Genomic DNA, 17882 nt, shown 5'->3' on the forward strand with positions numbered 1-17882 from the left:
AGCAAAATCTACAGACACATAATGTAGATTAACAGTTGCCTGGGGCTGGGGGTTTAAGGTGGGGTAGGAGAAAGTGGAGAACTACTTCAATGGCTTCTTTTTCAGTGTAATAAAAAATGCAGGCAAGCATGATGCTGCATGCCTATCAGACCAGCACTCTAGGAGGCTGAGGAAGGAGCATCATAAGTTTGAGCCCAGTCTGGGCAACTTAACTACTTATCAAGACCCTGTCTCAAAAGTTCAGTGTGAAGGCCGTCCTAGATTCAATCCCCAGTATCATAAAAAAAAAAAAAAATTCAAAATTGTGGTGATGGCTGAGCAATTCTGTTAATATACTAAAAGACCAACAAATTGCATATTTTAAAAAAGTGAATAGTATGATATATAAATTATATACCAATAAAGATATTATTTTGAAAATAACGAGAGGCCAGATAAGCTGGTGCATACCTGGAATCCCAGTACTCAGGAGGCTGAGGCAGGAGGATCACTGTGGATTTGAGGTCAGCCGGATCTATATAGCAAGACTCTCTCAAAAAACAAAATAAAATAATGAGGATCCCTCTCCTCTTCCCAAAGTGAGTGCATCTCTGTTCCCTGAATTCAGAACATCTTGGTAACCAGCTACATTTTGGCCACACAGACAGGCTCCTAGAGGACACCCTTCCTCCCCAAAGCACAACACAGTACCTATACACTGCAGACGCAAAATATATAACAAGAGAATATATGTCACCAGAACAAACATGCAAAAAGAATGTGTTCTGAATATCAAATCTCTGGAAGGAAACTTAGGAAAATGGCAAAACAAAACCAAAAAACACTCTGGTGGGAGAACCAGGTTGCTGAGGCTGACGTTTTGTGATGTGCTGTTCTGTTTCTTTTGAATTTCAGAGCATTTGCCTGTATTACCTAATCAAAATGAATGTTATTTCTAAAGCACTATATGAAAAAAAATCAATAAATAGAACCAAATGCAGACAGGGAAATTTAGAGATGCACTAAGGTTTTATAATTTATTATATTACCATATATTTATTATTACAAGGACAATTTTGTCTTTCTTTTAAAAACAAATCCCTATCTCACATAAGACATGAGCATAAATTTCAAACGGCTTAAAAAACAAAATACAAAAAATTTTTTTTTGATACTGGGGATTGAACTCACGAACTCACGCTTGCTAGGCAGGTGCTTAAGCCACTGAGCTAAATCCCAGGCCAAAATACAAAAACTGAAACTACAAAATTTAAAAGAAAAATGTGTAACAAAATGTTTATTGTTCACTGTGGAAAAGAATATTTCACCATGAAGAAAAAAGACAGACAACGTACCTGTACATGTATTTTATGCTCCTATAGAAAAAAAATAAAAAAGCAAAAAAGATAAGAACAAACTAAGAGAAAGTATGTGATAAACGCATACAAAAAATATTTTTTAAAGTTATCAGTTTAACAGAAGAAAACAGGCAAAAGTGGTGATTGCAAAGTTCAGGGAAGAAAAATGCTTAATAAATAGTTTAAATGAGTTTCAGTCTCACTAGGAATAAGGAAGATAGACAAAATGTGATCACAATACATGGTCAGTGTTAAATTTTAAAAATTTATTATAGTAAAAGACACACTGCCAGCTGGGGGCGGTGATGGACACTTGCAATCTCAGCATTTGGGAGGCCGAGGTAGGAAGACTGCCGTGAGTTTGAGGCCAGCCTGGGCTACATAGTGAGTTGATGAGCAGTCTGAACTGCACAGGGAAACCCTGTCTCAAAAAAACCAAAAACCAAAATAATAAATAAATAAATGAATAAAGTAAAAATTGCCATTATTGCCATTAATTCCCCTCAAAATACTTCTCCTTCCTTCAAACACCCTTACCCTATCATTCTTGCCACCATCTGGAGTACTTCTAGAAGTCTTCTTTCCTGATCGTCTCCTGTTGCCTCATTATCCAGAATCAATTCCAAATGTTTACCTTTCATGATCATTTTGACTTTGAAGCTGCATAGGGCCAGCTATGGTGAACAGGTGGGTGAGAACATACCACAGTGTTTCCACTGCGTGCACCCAGCAGCAGTGTTCACTGTCTTTTGTCACATCTGGTAAAGACACTATAAAAGAGGACTCCAGAACTGCTTCAGAAAGTAGCAAGATAAGTGGGTTAGAAAAAAGGGAGTATTTGGGGAGGGGGGATCATGGCAATGTGTGGTTTACTGTAATAATATTTTTTTTTGGTACTGGGGACCAAGGTCAAACTCACGACCTTGCGCATGCCAGACAGGTGCTTGTGCCACTGAGCTAAATCCCCCAGCCCAACTGTAACAAACTTTAAAATTTAAACATTTACTACATATTTTAATCATCCTTGTAAATTAAAACAGACTTCATACTCTACCCTATAAGACTGTCGAGGTGTAAGGGGATGACTTCTAAGGAGTATAAACTGGGGACATGCGAGGCACTCCAAATGAAACTATAAATTTACAGACACAGGGCTGGGGATTTACCTCAGCGGCATATGTGCCTGCATGGCAAGTATGAGGTTCCGAGTTTGATCCCGAGTAAAAAAAAAAAAAAAAAAAAAAATTACAGACACAGCTCCCACCTGCCATTCCAGTTGTAAGTAGGTTTCCATATGTTAAGAATGTTATGTTAATTAGTAAGTATTTATTTTTCCAGGTTAACCACTCACACATGATACAAACTGATACATATATACGCTTCAGTGTTCTCATGTGTAGAAGCTGGAGACCTGTAAATGAAAGTTGACAGTGGATGGCTGAATGGATGGACCCCAGCACTCATTTGGTGAAACATGGGAGCTGAATCTGGCACAGCACATGTGTCGTGTATACTGGCTTGGAAGCATTTCCAGTACACGCTAAGCCACAGCAGCATGTTGAACCATGTACCAAAAAACTGTAAATAGACTTCATCTGAATTTAAAATGTCTGCTGTTGAGAAAATGACAATCTCAACTACAGAAGGAAGAAAATATATCTGCAAAACAAAAATCTGCTAAAGGCTTTATATCTGGAATGCACAACAAACCCCCAAAACTCAGTAAGAAAACAGGCCAAGAAAAATGGGCAAGAGAACTGAACAGACATTTCACCAAAGACAATTATGAGTAGCCAAAAACATGTCAGATCTTCATCATTACAGGGATCAGTAGTCAAATGCTAACCAAAGCACAATGAGAAAACATGTGCTTTCAATAAATGCAGTTTATTAACAATTAGACTGTTAATAATAAACTGTTTTTAAAAACCACACCCATTAAGACATGACTATACCACAAACATGACCTTTTTTAGAATTTAAAATACTGACAATACTGAGAGTGGACAGGCACGTGGCTGTGGGACTGTGCATGGGGCACAGCGCTGTGGAAACCAGCTTGACCGGTTTCCAGAAAGTCACACACCCTCTTACTTCGCAGAAAAGCAACCTCGTCTTGGGATGCCCCTGAGGACGAACAGGTGTCCAGAGCATGTATGTATCAGCCACAAGCTGGGAGCAACTCAAAGGTACAGGCATGGCTCACAGGAGACACACCTGGTACACAGACAGCACACCTGCGGTGCTCCCCACACAGGACTCAATAGGGATGGGCTGCGGCCAGCAGACTCCATCTCCTGCTAACCTAAGGGCCTCAGGGACCACTGCAGTTGCTGGGTCACCCTTTCCACATGTAAGATGAGTAATCATTTTCTAAATTCCTTCAAACCTGCAAGTCAACCAGTTTGAAATTCCAACTGGTTGAAGATTCAGTGTCCAGTAGCCGCAGAATGGGGAGGAGGATAGGATGGAATTCCACTAGGAAAAGCAATTCAGGCTCCTAGGGAGCTCTTTGTAAAGACCACAATCACTCAGCCCCAAGGGTGCAAAGTGCCAGAGCAGTGACAGTCCTGGAGGCAAAATACCATTGGTATGAAGCATCTGGGCTCTGAGGAAATTCTCAAGGTCATAACCTCATTTTAATGGTTTTATACAAAGCTGTCAGCTTAGTATCCATATAATTCGCATCTGATTTTTGAGATTACAAGGAAGGAACTCAAGAGCCACAGCCATGCAGCTTCCTTCTGAACAAGGCCAGCCTCAGCCTGGAGCCCAGCTGGGCAGGTCAGAAAGCATGTGAAACATACTGATGGGTAAGACTGCACTTGGGGACCGGGGAAGCCGCAGGCTCTCCAATGCACACGCATTCTGAGAGAGAAGTGTCATTGTACACTATCATTGTACACTACAAACTGCATTCCTGACATGGGACAGCGTGGTCCCCATTAACACCATGGACCACTCTTTCCAGTGAGGTACCAGTCAACCACCCAGGGGATCCTCTACAGAGGACCACCTCTACTGAGGACAGATCTCAGCCTAGCCACACCAAGGGATGATAGCAGGTGTTTGGGACAAGAAGCCAGAGGCGAGAAGCCTGCTGGTGAGTCCCCTTTGTCACTAGCTGGACAGGTGCATGTGATCCAGCTACTTGGCTCTGTCTGCAGCACAGTCACAACACCCAGGCCTTAGTCCTTACATTTCAGGGGCTGCTGAGGAACAAACATTGGTGCTTTTGCCCATGGAAAAGTGCTTGGTAGAGATAAGGGACTCCTATCAATGAGAGGGTGAGCAAGACCTGCCTTCCACCCAGCTCACTCACTCCGTTTCCAGGCAGCCAAAGCTGTGTTTATAGTTCATCAGAGGGCCCCCAAGCCCCTACCTTTGGCTCTGGTGTGACAGTTATGTTTATGCCATCTCCTTTCACACGGTTCAGTGACTGAAACAGAATACCCAGCACCTCCTTTGGAGGGGCAGGGAAGGAAGGAGAGGAAGAGGGTAGGAAGGCCAAACCTGCAACCTCCTTCTACCTCAGCCAGTTCTAGTGGGTACCCAGTTAGCCAGCCTGGCCCACCAGTCCTGAGACCTGAGCTACCGACAGGCTAGTCACATAGCACTCAGTAACCGGGCATTAGCTCTAGAAGGGTTCATACAACCAAAGCAGAACTCCTAGGCTCAGGTTCCTAGGAAGGGTTTCCCAAGGCAGATGGCCAAAGGCCAAGACCCTTGTGGTCCAGGACATCATCCTAGCACAGGAAAGTCTGGCAAACTCCAATCTACAGCCCCTGAATCTTGGCCTAGCAGAATTAAAGAAGAGGGAACAGCAGGAGCCAGGTTGTTTCTAAGATTAACAGCAGGACAGAGGGAACCCAGCCACTCAGACAATAAGCAAGGCACTCTGGAGCAGCCCTGCCCTGCACAGAGCCCTGCCAGACCACCCACTTCCCCAGCACTTGAGCCTGCCAGGGTCTCTGGAGAGGGAGGTGCCAAGTAAGCCGGGACGAGAAGCTGGGCATACTGCAGACCAAAGCACCAGGCAAAAGCCGCAGCCGAGACAGCCTAGTAGCTCTGCATGCCAAGCCCATAGCCTGAGTGGGACTCAGGCTCCATGGAAACCACTCCCCAAGGGGCAATGAAGTTTCCAACACTTGGGGACACTTCAACTGTCCTGGCCCAAGCACAGAGCTTGTACTGTGGGAAGAGGCTGTGCGGGCTGCCGAGCTCCCCAGATGATGTTCTTGGGAGGACAACACAGCAGCCCAAGAGGGGACAGAGACTTCTCCCTTCTCCACTGCTGATCCCAGAGGTTCATGCGGAGGCGCTGGGGACAAGGAGGGGCTGGTGGAGTAGTTTTCCACGAGCTCCTGATGACGTGCGATGCTCCTCTCCAGAACTTGCAACCTACCCTTCTTGAATGCTTAGGTTCAGCTTTCTCTATTTTTCTTTGAAAAATATGCCTGATGCCTCCTTTTAATCATTTCCCATGAGAACCAGAAGAGTGGGTCAAGAGCTCTGCAGAGAGCAGAGACCAGCATGTGTTCTCAAGGACAGAGAGTCCCCTCTCTGTTGACAGGCTGGCTCCCAGAAATACAAGAAGGGGGATCAGACGTCAGTTCCTAAGCCACAGAGCTAAGTCACGAAGACCACACTGAAAAGCTGTCCACCATCCTAAGAACCAACCAGGCTCCCAAGTTCCCTCCAGATGGAGGGTGGTTGGTGACCCCTGCTGGTTGGCCAGGTCCACACCACACTAGAGGAGACAGGACAACCTCCTCCCAGAGCCATGGGACATCGGCTTACTGCTCAGAGTGAACCTGAGGTCAACCCTCAATACCTGTGCAGGAAAATTCAACAAAGCACATAAATTTACCAGTAATTCCACGTTGTAACCTGCACCAAGATCTAGCTTCCAAAGAAGAGCTTTGAGGGGAATACATCACTAAGACACTTTCTTCTTTCCATTTGTTTTCCGTATTTCCTTTAATCAACATGTTATTTTAAAAATGAAAAATATTCACCTACTTTGAGACCTTCCTGAATTTAAATTAAAATATCCACCATCCTCTAGCTCAGACAGGGATTTTAACTTCAGCCCAAATACACAAGCCCCAATTTGGTGTGTTTTCTGGGCATTGTCAGAGGCCAGTGGCTTGCAGAGATAATGCTGAACATCTTCTAGGAAAGGAAAGCTAGAAGTTTTATTATTTGGAAATCTCCAAGGTGGCAGCATGGAGCTTATTTCAAAGAACCTGCAGGAGCTCAAAAAGCAGGGAAGGCCCATCAGGAAGAGGGAAAGCTCTGCATGCAAGGAGCTGGACCATAGCATAGTTGGACACAAGGCTCCAGAGCGCTCAGCAAGCCTTTACATGTGGAATCTGTAAGCAGCTGTAAAAAACAAAAACCAGGCATGATGGCACAGGCCTATAATCTCAGCACTCTTGGAGAATGTTATAAGGTGGATCACAAGTTAGAGCCCAGACCAGGCAATCTGGTGAGACCCTGTCCCAAAATTAAAAAGTAAGTAAAAAGGGAAAAGGGTTAGGGATGTAGTTCAGTACAAAGTTACCAAGTTTGAAAAAAGAAACACACACACACACACACACACACACACACACACACACACACACAGAGTTAAGTGTAGTCCTACATGGTTGTAATCCCAGCTATTTAGGAGATGAAGGTAAAAAGTAAATTCCAGGCCAGCTTGTGTAACTTTGGGACACTTTTTAAAAATAAAAACCAACAAAAGTAGCCTCAGCAAGAGGCAGTCAGCACAGGAAACAGGAATTTAATGGCCTGGTAAACGTGACTGACATGGAGGAAGATGCAAGTAAAATACTTTGCTGTTTCCTAAGACTACGCAGACCTAGAGCGAGGTGCCTTATACCCACATAGCTGCTGATGGCCGGGTACACAGCCAGGCCATAGGTCAAGGAAGGAATCCTGTGTGACTTTCCCTGCTCTCTCAGTTGGTTCAGGCACCTGAGAGATGAACCACTACGACACAGCTGAGCCCTGCTTTGACACATGCTCTGTGCCTATCCCATCTATCCCAGTCCCCGGCTCCTGGTCTGCTGCCCAGCACAGACCCTCACGCTGTGTTACACTATATCTCAAAGGCTCCAACTGCCTAACTGGAGAGAGGCCTAGTGACCAGCGCTAGCTTGGGCACAAATCTCCTGAGAGCATTAAGACAGGGGTCAGAGAATGCCTTCAGCCTGATGGACAGTGCACACTGCTGAAGTCCTCAGAACAAAGTCTAGTCAAATCTAGTCGAGGAGTCAGGTCCCCACATCAGGAGGACCCTTCTCTTGTTTTTTTTTTTTTTTTCTTTTTTTTTCTTTTTTCTTTTTATTGGTACCAGGGATTGAACTCACGATTGCCTGTTTGCAAGGCAGGCGCTTATGCTGCTGAGCTAAATCCCCAGCCCCCCTTCTCTTGTTTTATGAAAGAAATAACATCTACTTCCCAGTCCTATTGTGGTACACCCCTACCCCTAGATACAATGACTTCTGGGGCACCACATGAAGGCAAGCTTGAAATAGTGGTGTCATGCCACAAAAGGGAACAAACTCACGTGCCAGTCAGTGCTTTCTTATTCTTCTTTCCAAAGAAACCAAAGAGAGGCCTAATCGAGTTGCCACTTAAAAGTAGATCTTAAAGTATATTTTGTGGGACACAGCTCAGAGGTACAATGCCTAGTTAGCATGTCCAACACCCTGGGTTTAACCTGCGACATGTGTACACATGAGTCCTGCCAAAGCATGATGTGTATCTACCTAGGTCTTATTTATGTAGAATAAGTTGAGAAAACTGATAATATACTGTTTTGATCACTACACAGTACTAACTAAAAAGACAGCACATTACAGAAATAAAATTTCACTACTCAACTAGGTGGGTTCAAGTAAAAATGTACATGCGTATCATCGTGGAAGACAAGCAGTACAGGATAGAGAACAGAAGCATGCCAACTCAGGAAGAGACTGCGCAAGCACCATCTTGGTGAGTCTGAAATCATGTGTACAATCCATTGCATATAGTTCTAAAAGCACTGTTCTTACAAAGTTTCAAACTCTCAGCACATGAATGAACACTTTTTGATCTGAGGGTTTACACTGGTCTCATGCGTTCATTCGTGAGCCTCACAATGAGGAAGTCTCCCCTTTTGCACATGATGCCCCTTTCCTGCCAGCACAGCCCAGGCCCACTCCAGGCCCTTACCATTCCAGGCTCCTGACATTTCAGGGCCCTCGCCAGGCTAGTCTAGCAGCTCACAGTACCACGTAAAACATGGCATTACCTGGCAGTCTGTAGATGTGGCAGCTGACCAGGTAGTAAAGCACTCTGACCTAACATTCACTTAGATTCCTCCTGGTCCTGTGACGGCTTCTGGGTGCCATGAGCAGCCCCACATGCAGCCTATACGGTCTTCTCTCAAAACAGGCACCACAGAGCCTTACCTCCAGGCTGGTTTCCTGCTCATCTGCTGTGGCCTCAGCTGCCCGTGGTACGTCTTCCCCTGACGCTTTCTTTAGTTTTTTGCTCTTTTTCCTTGTCGCTTCAGAACTTTTTCTCTTCTGTTTTACCATCCTGCAACAAAGGAAAGCACAGTGCTAAAATGCATAGGGAATAACAGGTCTTAGGAGACAGTATTTTTAATAAAGAAGAATACTCTCCCATCATAAGAGAAATTCAAAGGTAATTCATAAAGTGTGGGAGATACATAAAAGTCAAACATCTAGCTCATCACTGTTTTAACAGTTTGGTGATTTTCTGTTTTCTGAGTATTTTTATTTAACTTAGCTATAATTAATACATACATTATATAGTCTATATTTCTAACTAAACATGAATACAAAATGCTTAAGATTAACACATACTATATTTAGTGACAAAATTATAAATTTCCAGAGGTGAAAATGTGCCTATTCTCTGATTCCTATTGCCTATTAAATACTGTTTGGTTTTTTAAATTTTCTATTATGCTGGACCATACTCCCACACAAGCTGTGGTGAGTCACATTCCCTGACAAGGACATCTGGCCATACCTGGCCTTGAGGACTTGGGGAACCTGGGCTGTCTCCTCCGGGCCTTGGGTAGCCCCGGCCTGATCAACCACCAAGACCAATTCCAGACCGCAATGAGAGGTATGACATGCCTCTAATCACATCTACTGTCTCAAGCAGAGTAGTATAGGTAGGGTTCAAATTGCATCTGTCTACTCTTCCGGTCCTCATCCTGCCTGCCAGCAGAGGCACTGCTCTCTGCAGGGAACTCAGCTCCGTACCAAGTTGTCATCAATAAGCACAGGAAAGGAGATAAGTTAGGACAAGGAACTTTCCACGTTCTGGGACATCTGGGACGTCTAGAGACACCTGAGAATTTAGCAGAGACTTCAGGGATCCTGCCCACTGAGGTGCAAGACTGACAGAGAACTTTGACCACAACTGTTTATTAAAATTTTCTGGCCTAATGTCCCCTGCCTTCTCTCCATCGCTATAAAAGGGACATGCTTCTCTTTGCTTGGGGTAGGTTTTACTCTGCTCTCTGACTGTACCTAGGTACAATAAATTCCACACCATGTTGCCTTCATGTAAGCCTAGCGGTCTCTGCTGGTTCCCCATTCTGCTCTATGTTAGAGTATATAAAACTCATGTTAAAACCAAACCAAACCAAACCAAACCAAACCAAACCAAACCAAACACCAAACCTAAAAAGAAGTCCATGAACTATAAAGCCAATTTCCTTTGCAGGACTGTGTGACAACATGTGTACCAGGAGCCTGGAGACACAAGGGGATGGGGATAGGGCTGTGGAGTCCTGCACTGAGGGACAGATGCTGGCTGCTGCTACTACTGAAACCAAACAAAACAAAAACATAAGGTAGGACAGAGTTATGGAAAGGTGACTATGTGAAAAGGATGATCAAGTTGGGGCTGTAGCTCAGCGGGAAAGTGTTTTCTAGCATGTATGAGGCCTAGGTTTCATTTGTAGTACTGCAGAAAATAAAAAAAAAGATGATGATCATACGAAAAGGGTAGTGGACACCCCTAGAGGTCAGATGTGGGGCCCTACACTACTCTTATTAGACTCTTGGTGACAAAGAGCCAGGAGTATAAGGTGAACCTGGGACACCAAGCAAGCTAGCAACAGGGTGACTCTCTGTCCCACACAGGGCTGTCACATGTCACTGGTTACAACATGTTTAGAGAATATTCTATCCCGGAATCAGAAAATTCCAAGCTCAATGTTTTTAAATTAAGCCTTGTCTTTAAAAAGTATATGAAGCCAGAGGCTAGAAATTTCAATTAGCAGTGTAATGAGAAACACTGAAAGAAGGAGAGACTGTTGACACAGGGTCATAGAAGCACAGACTCTAGGATGGGTCAATTACCTTGTTATGGAAATAAGGAATGTCTGGCAAATACTTATACAACAGTTACTGCAAAAATTAAATCTTTCTTCATTCTGTGAATTATCAAAAAATATAATCACTAAGCCTACGTGCTAAAAAGGGAAAAAAATCCACTTTCATATTATAGACCAGGGTTCTGTTGTTGTTGTTTTTCTGAGTCAGTCTCACTAGGTACTTTAAGCTAGCTTTGAACTCACTATGTAGCCCAGGCTGCCCTTGAATGCATGGAAATGCTCCTGCCTCAGTGTTCTGAGTGCTGGATTACATGCCTATGACACTACACCTGGCTAGAGCAGTTTCTGTTAATAGTTCTAAGAGACAGTGATTCAACAGAGACAACAATGAGCATCCGTTGTGGAAAATAACTTCTACTTTCATTTTTGGTGGACTGACTTCCAACAAGGGTGCCCAGACAACTCCAAGACACACTGTTTCTTCAACAGTGTGCTGGACAAGGAAATAGCCACAAAGGAAACAATGAATGCAGTCATACCTCACACTGTACACAAAAATTAACTTAAAATGGATCAGAAATTTGGAGCTAAAATATAAAATTCTTAGAAAAAACACAGGCACAATCTTCATGACCTCACAGGCAAAGGTCTCTTAGATACAAAACCAAAAGTAAAAGCAATGAAAGAAGAAACAGAAATTGGACTACAGAAAAACTGAAAACTTTTGTGTTTCAAACAGTGCCAGCAAGTAAATTGACATCTTGCAGTATCAAAGTATGTGCAAATCATATATATGACAAGAGACTTTTGTGTAAAAATGTGAAGAACCACAACTCAATAATAAATTTTAGAATGAACAAAGGTCACTTATTTATTTATTTATTTATTTATGTCTTTTTGAGTCAAGGTTTCGCTATGCTGGCCTCGAACTCATTGTATAGCGCAGGCTAGCCTTGAATTCATAGCAATCTCCCTGCCTAAAGCCTCGGGAATGCTGGGATTATAGGCATGCACCACCACACCCAGCTAACACATACTGAAGCATATCAAAGATGCCCAACTTCATTAGTTATCTAGGAAGTGCAAATCAAAAGGGATACCACTTCACACTCACTGAAATGGCTAGAATGACAGTCTGAGTTGGGGATGTAGCTCAGTACACAAAGGCCTGGAGTTGATCCCCAATACTGCAAGAAAAAAAAAAAAAAAAGAAAGATGACAGCCAGGTCTGATATCAAAAGCAGGTATTCACAGTACTCGGGAGGCTGAGGCAGGAGGACTGGGACTTCAAGGTTGACCTGGGTTACAAACAGACCTCAAATAAAAAAAAAAAAAAAAAAAAAAAAAAAGAAAGAAAACTGACAGCAGTAACAATTGATCAGGGTGGAGAAACTGCAATTCTCCTTTACTGTTGATCTAAATGATGCAGCACTGTGGAAAACATTTTAATATTTACTAAAAAATTAAAAATATATGCCAGGGATTTAGCTCAGTGGCATAGCGCCTGTCTGGCAGGTGCTAGGTCCTGAGTTTGATTTCCAGTACCAAAAACAAACAAATAACAACAAAAAAATTAAAAAATATATGCTAGCCATATGCCTAGGAAATTCTAACCCTTAGTACATATACAAAAGAAATGAACACATCCACATAAAAGTAAGTATTCTAGTATTCACAGCAGTATTACTCATAATATCCTAAAAGTGGAAACAACCTAAATGACCACCAAAAAAGAAATTATATTACTTGTAACTCCACCCACAGGAAGAAATTGGAGTAAGTGCATCATAGAGACTGAAAGCAGCTAGCGGTATTTTAGAGGAAGGGCAAGGTGAGGAGAGTGGGAGTGACTGCTAATGGGTACAGGGTGTATTTGTGGAAAAAGAAAACGTGCTAAAGTTAGAAGTAATGATGGCTGCAGAACCCCACAAATTAGTGTTAAGAAAATAAATAAGAAAATCTGTCTCAAGTTACTACAAATTTAAAAATGTAACACTTGAGTGCTGTTCAAAAAAATTATAAATGGGAGGAAATGCGTGTGCATAGATGCCTGCAGAAAGCCATTTCTGTGCCACTGACATAGTTCGTCACGTTTACAGCAGAGACAGAGCTCTGTGGCTGCACCAGTAGCATGGGTAGCCTGGCATCACGGTTGAACCGTGACCATGTCATGAACAGTGACCATGTCATTTCCTCACAGGCCTTTCTGCAGACATCCAGTGACTCACATTAATTTCTGAGGTAATGCAAAACTAAGCTTTCCCCTCCACTTGGCAGCTGAGTGGACGATAATAAGGGGGTGTCGAGGCTGCTTAGATAGCTACCAGTTATTTCCACTGACACTGACATCACTATGGGGTGTCACACAGAGACCTTACAGGGCCAGGTCCTGCCCACTTTACAAGCCTCAGTCCAGTCAGCTTTGTGATCCTGAAGTCGGCACACAGATGAGGAAACTGAGGTACAACTTCCCAACAGAGCAGGAAACCAATGAAGTGCTTCTAAAATCAGTGAACAATCACACATTACATACAAGGTGCTATTTATAAACAGAAGTAATTCCAACAGAAACAGTCATGGGTTACAGTTAGCTCAACACTTCAAAGAGAGGAGGTTGTCTGCAGGTCATCTAGCATCTGCTTTGTAGTTACATGCACGTGTGACTTTGCTAGTTAGATACTTTAAAAAGCTGTCAACTTAGTCTGGGCATGGTGGGACACACTAGTAATCCAGCACTCTGGGAAGCTGGCAGGTTTAAGTCCAGCCTGGGCAATTTAAGGACTCAGTTACATCATGTCTTAAATTAAAAAAAAAGAAAAAAAAAGTGGGGAGGGTGGCTGGAGATGTGGTTCAGTGCAAAGGCTATGAATTCAACCTCTAATATTGCCACAAAAGTGAATTTTGACATAAAATTACATTGTATAGTACTGGCCAGAGAATGGTGAAAAGGGATCTTATCATGGTCTAATAGGAGAACAAATTGATATAGCCGTTCTAAAAGGTAGCTTTAGAACATTTATCAAGTGCTTTGGCCCAGGAATTCCACTTCTAAGAACTCACCCTAATAAAATAATCAGGGACAGAGATTCATGTATACATGGATAGTAACAGCAATATTATCTCTAATAGGAAAAAACTGAACAACCATAATTGTCCAGCAGTAGTATCCTGGGTAAATGAGTGACTCTTGTGCAAGCAACACTCTCACACAACGATTAGCAACTGTGATCTCAAAGAACATTTAGTCATGTGGGTAAACGCAACACATCATAAAATGCAACACTGTCTATAAATCTATGGGAATGCAGTATAACTCTCATTTTGTAAGAAAACTAGACAACTATGCATGAAGGAAAATACATCATATTATTAATAATTTATAAAGTATGATGATAAGAACGCTTATTGGTTTTTTTTTTTTTTTTTAACTTTTCTGGAATTTTCACAATAAAAGCAGAAGAAAAAATTAAAATACAGCTCAAAAGTCTTCAGGAAGCAAACAGACAATTCCACCAGGAGGAAGCAGATGGCTTAGGGAGAGACAAGCTTAAGACAAACTGGAGAGCCAGGAGCCTAGCTTCTACCATGGCTCAGGTCAAGTTAACAAAAGCAGGAAAAGCTGCAGATGTGAAGGCGTGGAAAGCATCTCTACAAAACCTCTCACCCAGATCATCCACATTACCTCTGCTTTGGTCTGGACAGGTCCTGTGGGGCACAACCCCCATAGGTCAAGGCAAAGGCCTTCAAGGTGGATCTGGGCCTGCTACCAGCAGACCTCTAAGAGGTCGGTGGACGGAGCACAGTTGTGGCCCTCCGGTCTTAGGCCACACTCTGAACTGTTCATCTAGGTTAGTGACCTTCCACACAACCCACTCTACCCTTCCCTCCCAAGGCCTACCTGAAACGGGTGACCACAGTTGCTCTGAGCCAACCATCATCCCAGAGTCAAACATCTACCACCAATTTTTCACCTCCTGTGTCTCCAGCTGCCCCTTACTCCAGCACTCTGGAATCCAGTACTCTTTCAATCTCACTAAGATCTGCAATCTAAAGGCTCTGCTACATTTCAACATCTATAATCCTCTCCAACATCTGTAATCCTCTCCGTTCTCCCCTGTACAGTTTAATTTCCACACCCCATTGTTACAATCACTCCCTTACACAAGCTTTCTCAACTCCCTTGTGTCTCTTTCCTCTCTCTCCCTAAAAGTTTACCCCTGTACCTATGCTTGCTAGTGTGCCTACAACCAGCCTAGAACTTTTATAGGCCAGAAAACCCATGGGACCAGGCTTACAGGCTTGAAGGGAAAAAATCAGACTTGCATGGTGATTATGCCACCTGTCCCCACTCCAGCCACTCTCCTGGACTCATTCCTTCACCTCTCCTGACCCTCCCACAACACCTCCAACTTCTCTGTTCTCAGTGGACAACCTTAGTTTGTAGCACTGAGAACACAGAAGCACTCAGGGGAACTTCCATAAGCTCTGAGCACACCATCTAGCTAGCTAGCACTGTGTGCTCCTATCCAGGCCAGCACCTCGGCCTGTGCTGGCCTACCCACCCTGCAACCCCTAAAGGCATCACTGGAAGTACTTGTCTCTCCTGCAGCCTTAGGTCTTCTCTTCTCCTAAAAAAATACAATCTCCTCTACCTAACCACTGTCATGACTCTAGCACTTCAATGTACACCTCATTTCCCAACAATTCTTTTCCTCCTCTCTCACACCAGTTCCCAGCCTGTTTACCACAATGACAACCATGTAGCTAAGACCCAGTGCTGATTCACAGTATGAAACTTATCTAACCCAACAGGAAGTAGATGACTGTTGCTGTGTCTTCTCCCTTGACTTGCATTTTTACTTGTCCAGCACAGACAGCACACTCTCCTAGTTTTATAATAGTTCTAGGGCCCTGACCTAGAAGCCTGAAGACCCCAGGCCAAATCTTAGCCTCTTTGTGCCCTTTGTGTGTGGCTTTATACGTTTTCTTCATTTCAGTTTTATTTAGGCATAACTGATAAACAAAAATCGTATACTTTCAAAGTACACAATGTGATGATTTGATATACATGTACACTGTAAACTGAGTTCAACAACCGAGAGAATTAACACATTCATCACCTAACAGTTGCTATGTGGTTATGTGTGGAGGCGGTATGGGCACATTAGACCATGTGGCTTTAAAATATCAGCATTTGAGGCTTATTCTCAGTCATCTACCAGACCAGCTACCCTCATGTATAGCTATATAGATAGGTACATGTCTCACATATACCCACATAATCTCAGACCTCACTCATCGTAACCACAGCTCCTGACTATCCTCCAAACAGCACATCTTCTGCAGTGTTTGCCTCTTGATAAACAACCATCTGATAATATACAGATTTTAGTTTAAGTCAAAGTTTGGTGCTATCCACAACTTCTCTTGCTTTACCACACAACCATCCAACCACCACTAATTCCTGGTGACTGCATCTTGGAACTGTATCCAGAATCTGTTTTTCACAACCCCTTCTGTTAGCATCTTGGTCCAGAACCTCATCTCACATCCAGTTCAGAACCACTTCTTCCCTGGCCTCTCCAGCTGATGCCCAACAAACCACCCCAAATAACTTTAAAACATCCAAGTCAGAGTATGTGGCTCCTTTGCTTGAAAACTCCCAAAGACTTCCCTTGTCCCTTGGAAAAGTCAAAATTTCAGCAGCATCACTAAACCCTATCTCTGGGCCTTCACCTCTTCTCCTTCTCTTTTTTCAGTTGGTTCCTGGCACACGGGGATCTCTGTTGGTCCCCACACCTGTTGCCTCTACTTCAATGTTGTAGCTACCAAGAGAATCTAACTCTTGCATCTGCTTCGCTTCTCCATACTCCATCCCATCCTCATTTTTCTCCGTGGCACTTATATCATCTTTTGTGTAATCTTACTGATTTGCCTTGTCTTCTTTAGAAAGCACTACATCAGAGGTGTGTCACTTATTTGTTCGCTCCATCAGAACAAGGCCCGACATAAGAGAAATCTAAGGACCATTTTCTGAGTCAAAGAACTAACGAACGGACGAAAAGCAATCATGAAAAGAAACGCAGAGCGTGCTTACCGTACAAAGTAAGCAACGAAAAACCTCAGGAAGTAATGAGAGCTCACAGTACTAATCACAACTACAGACCAAGAAGACCCCCACAGCCTGGCAGAGAGGGGCACGTGGAGCCCAGTAAAGCTAAGCTTTCGCGCACAGGCCAGCCAAGAACCGACTGGGAGACCTCGCCTTCTCGGAGCCGCCCGCGCGCCACTGAAAAGGCTCCGCATATCCAAGCAGAGCGGTCACGGTCACTCTCACGCGAAACGCTTTCTAAACTCTCAGGTTCTCGAATGGCCTCCGCCCTACACACTCGTGTCCGGAACTGGTCACGCACCTACCTGCACTCACCAGCGCTGGAGTAGCTCACAGTCTAGGCGGGTTTCCCACAGGCCTTGTGCTTCAGGTACGCGCCAGTCCCGCCCCCAGGCAACTGGCTCCTCCCATTGGGCAAGAACTGCCCTACGTCTTTCCACTGGCCAATGGAAAGTGGCTGCTGCTCTGAGACTGTGCCCAGCCTGGGCGTGCGGAGATGGCGTCATCTCTAGGAGACGTTAGTTACCCAGAGCCTCGGGTTGCCAGGGCAACGTGCTGTTCCGCAGACGCTTGCCAGAGTGCTAGGTAGCTCCGCTCCGCGCTCAGTGTTTGGGCTCTAACTGTGTTGGTGTCTTGCTCCTGCTGATTTTTAAAACACGAGTATGCAGACGGACTAATCATAAAAAAATACTAGATTGCTACAGTAGCGCCTGCCAACATTTAAGAGGTCAACAGTTAGGAACGCTGACCTACACTGCAGCTCAGGTGACAGGTCACCTGAAGTCAGTGCGGACATTGGGTTGGGCTGGCACGATCAAGGCTGAGGTCAGCCCTAATGCTAAGATCAACATTCTGTTTAGTCCTTCTATTCTTATAATAATGTTGTGGGGCATGGTAACACACGCCTGTAATCCAAGCTACTGGAGAGGCTTAGGCAATGAGGTTTCAAATTTGAGTCCCACCAGGGCAAGTTAGTAAGATTCTGTTTCAAAATAATAAAAATAAATAAATAAATAAATAAATAGTAAATTAAGGCTAGGGTTGTAGCTCAGTGATAGAG

At 43.7% G+C, this 17882-nt stretch overlaps 1 protein-coding gene across 3 annotated transcripts in view; it reads right to left on the minus strand.

Moving 5' to 3' along the window:
* CUNH7orf50 (chromosome unknown C7orf50 homolog) overlaps positions 1–17276 on the minus strand; it is a 116535-nt gene extending 99259 nt beyond the window's left edge. For 2 of the 3 annotated variants that reach the window (XM_063234002.1, XM_063234000.1), the window contains exons 1-2: positions 17128–17276; positions 8801–8930 (exon numbers count right to left, since the gene is read on the minus strand). In XM_063234002.1, coding sequence (XP_063090072.1) covers positions 8801–8929 — 129 coding nt within the window. In that variant the 5' untranslated portion in view covers position 8930; positions 17128–17276. The remainder of the gene's footprint in view (positions 1–8800; positions 8931–17127) is intronic. The other variant, XM_063234001.1, reaches the window with a different exon arrangement.
* Positions 17277–17882: the final 606 nt, after the last annotated feature.

This window comes from Cavia porcellus, unplaced genomic scaffold (assembly GCF_034190915.1).
Source record: "Cavia porcellus strain 051 isolate PalLab524CR breed Dunkin Hartley unplaced genomic scaffold, mCavPor4.1 scaffold_23, whole genome shotgun sequence".
Taxonomy (NCBI): Eukaryota; Metazoa; Chordata; class Mammalia; order Rodentia; family Caviidae; genus Cavia; species Cavia porcellus.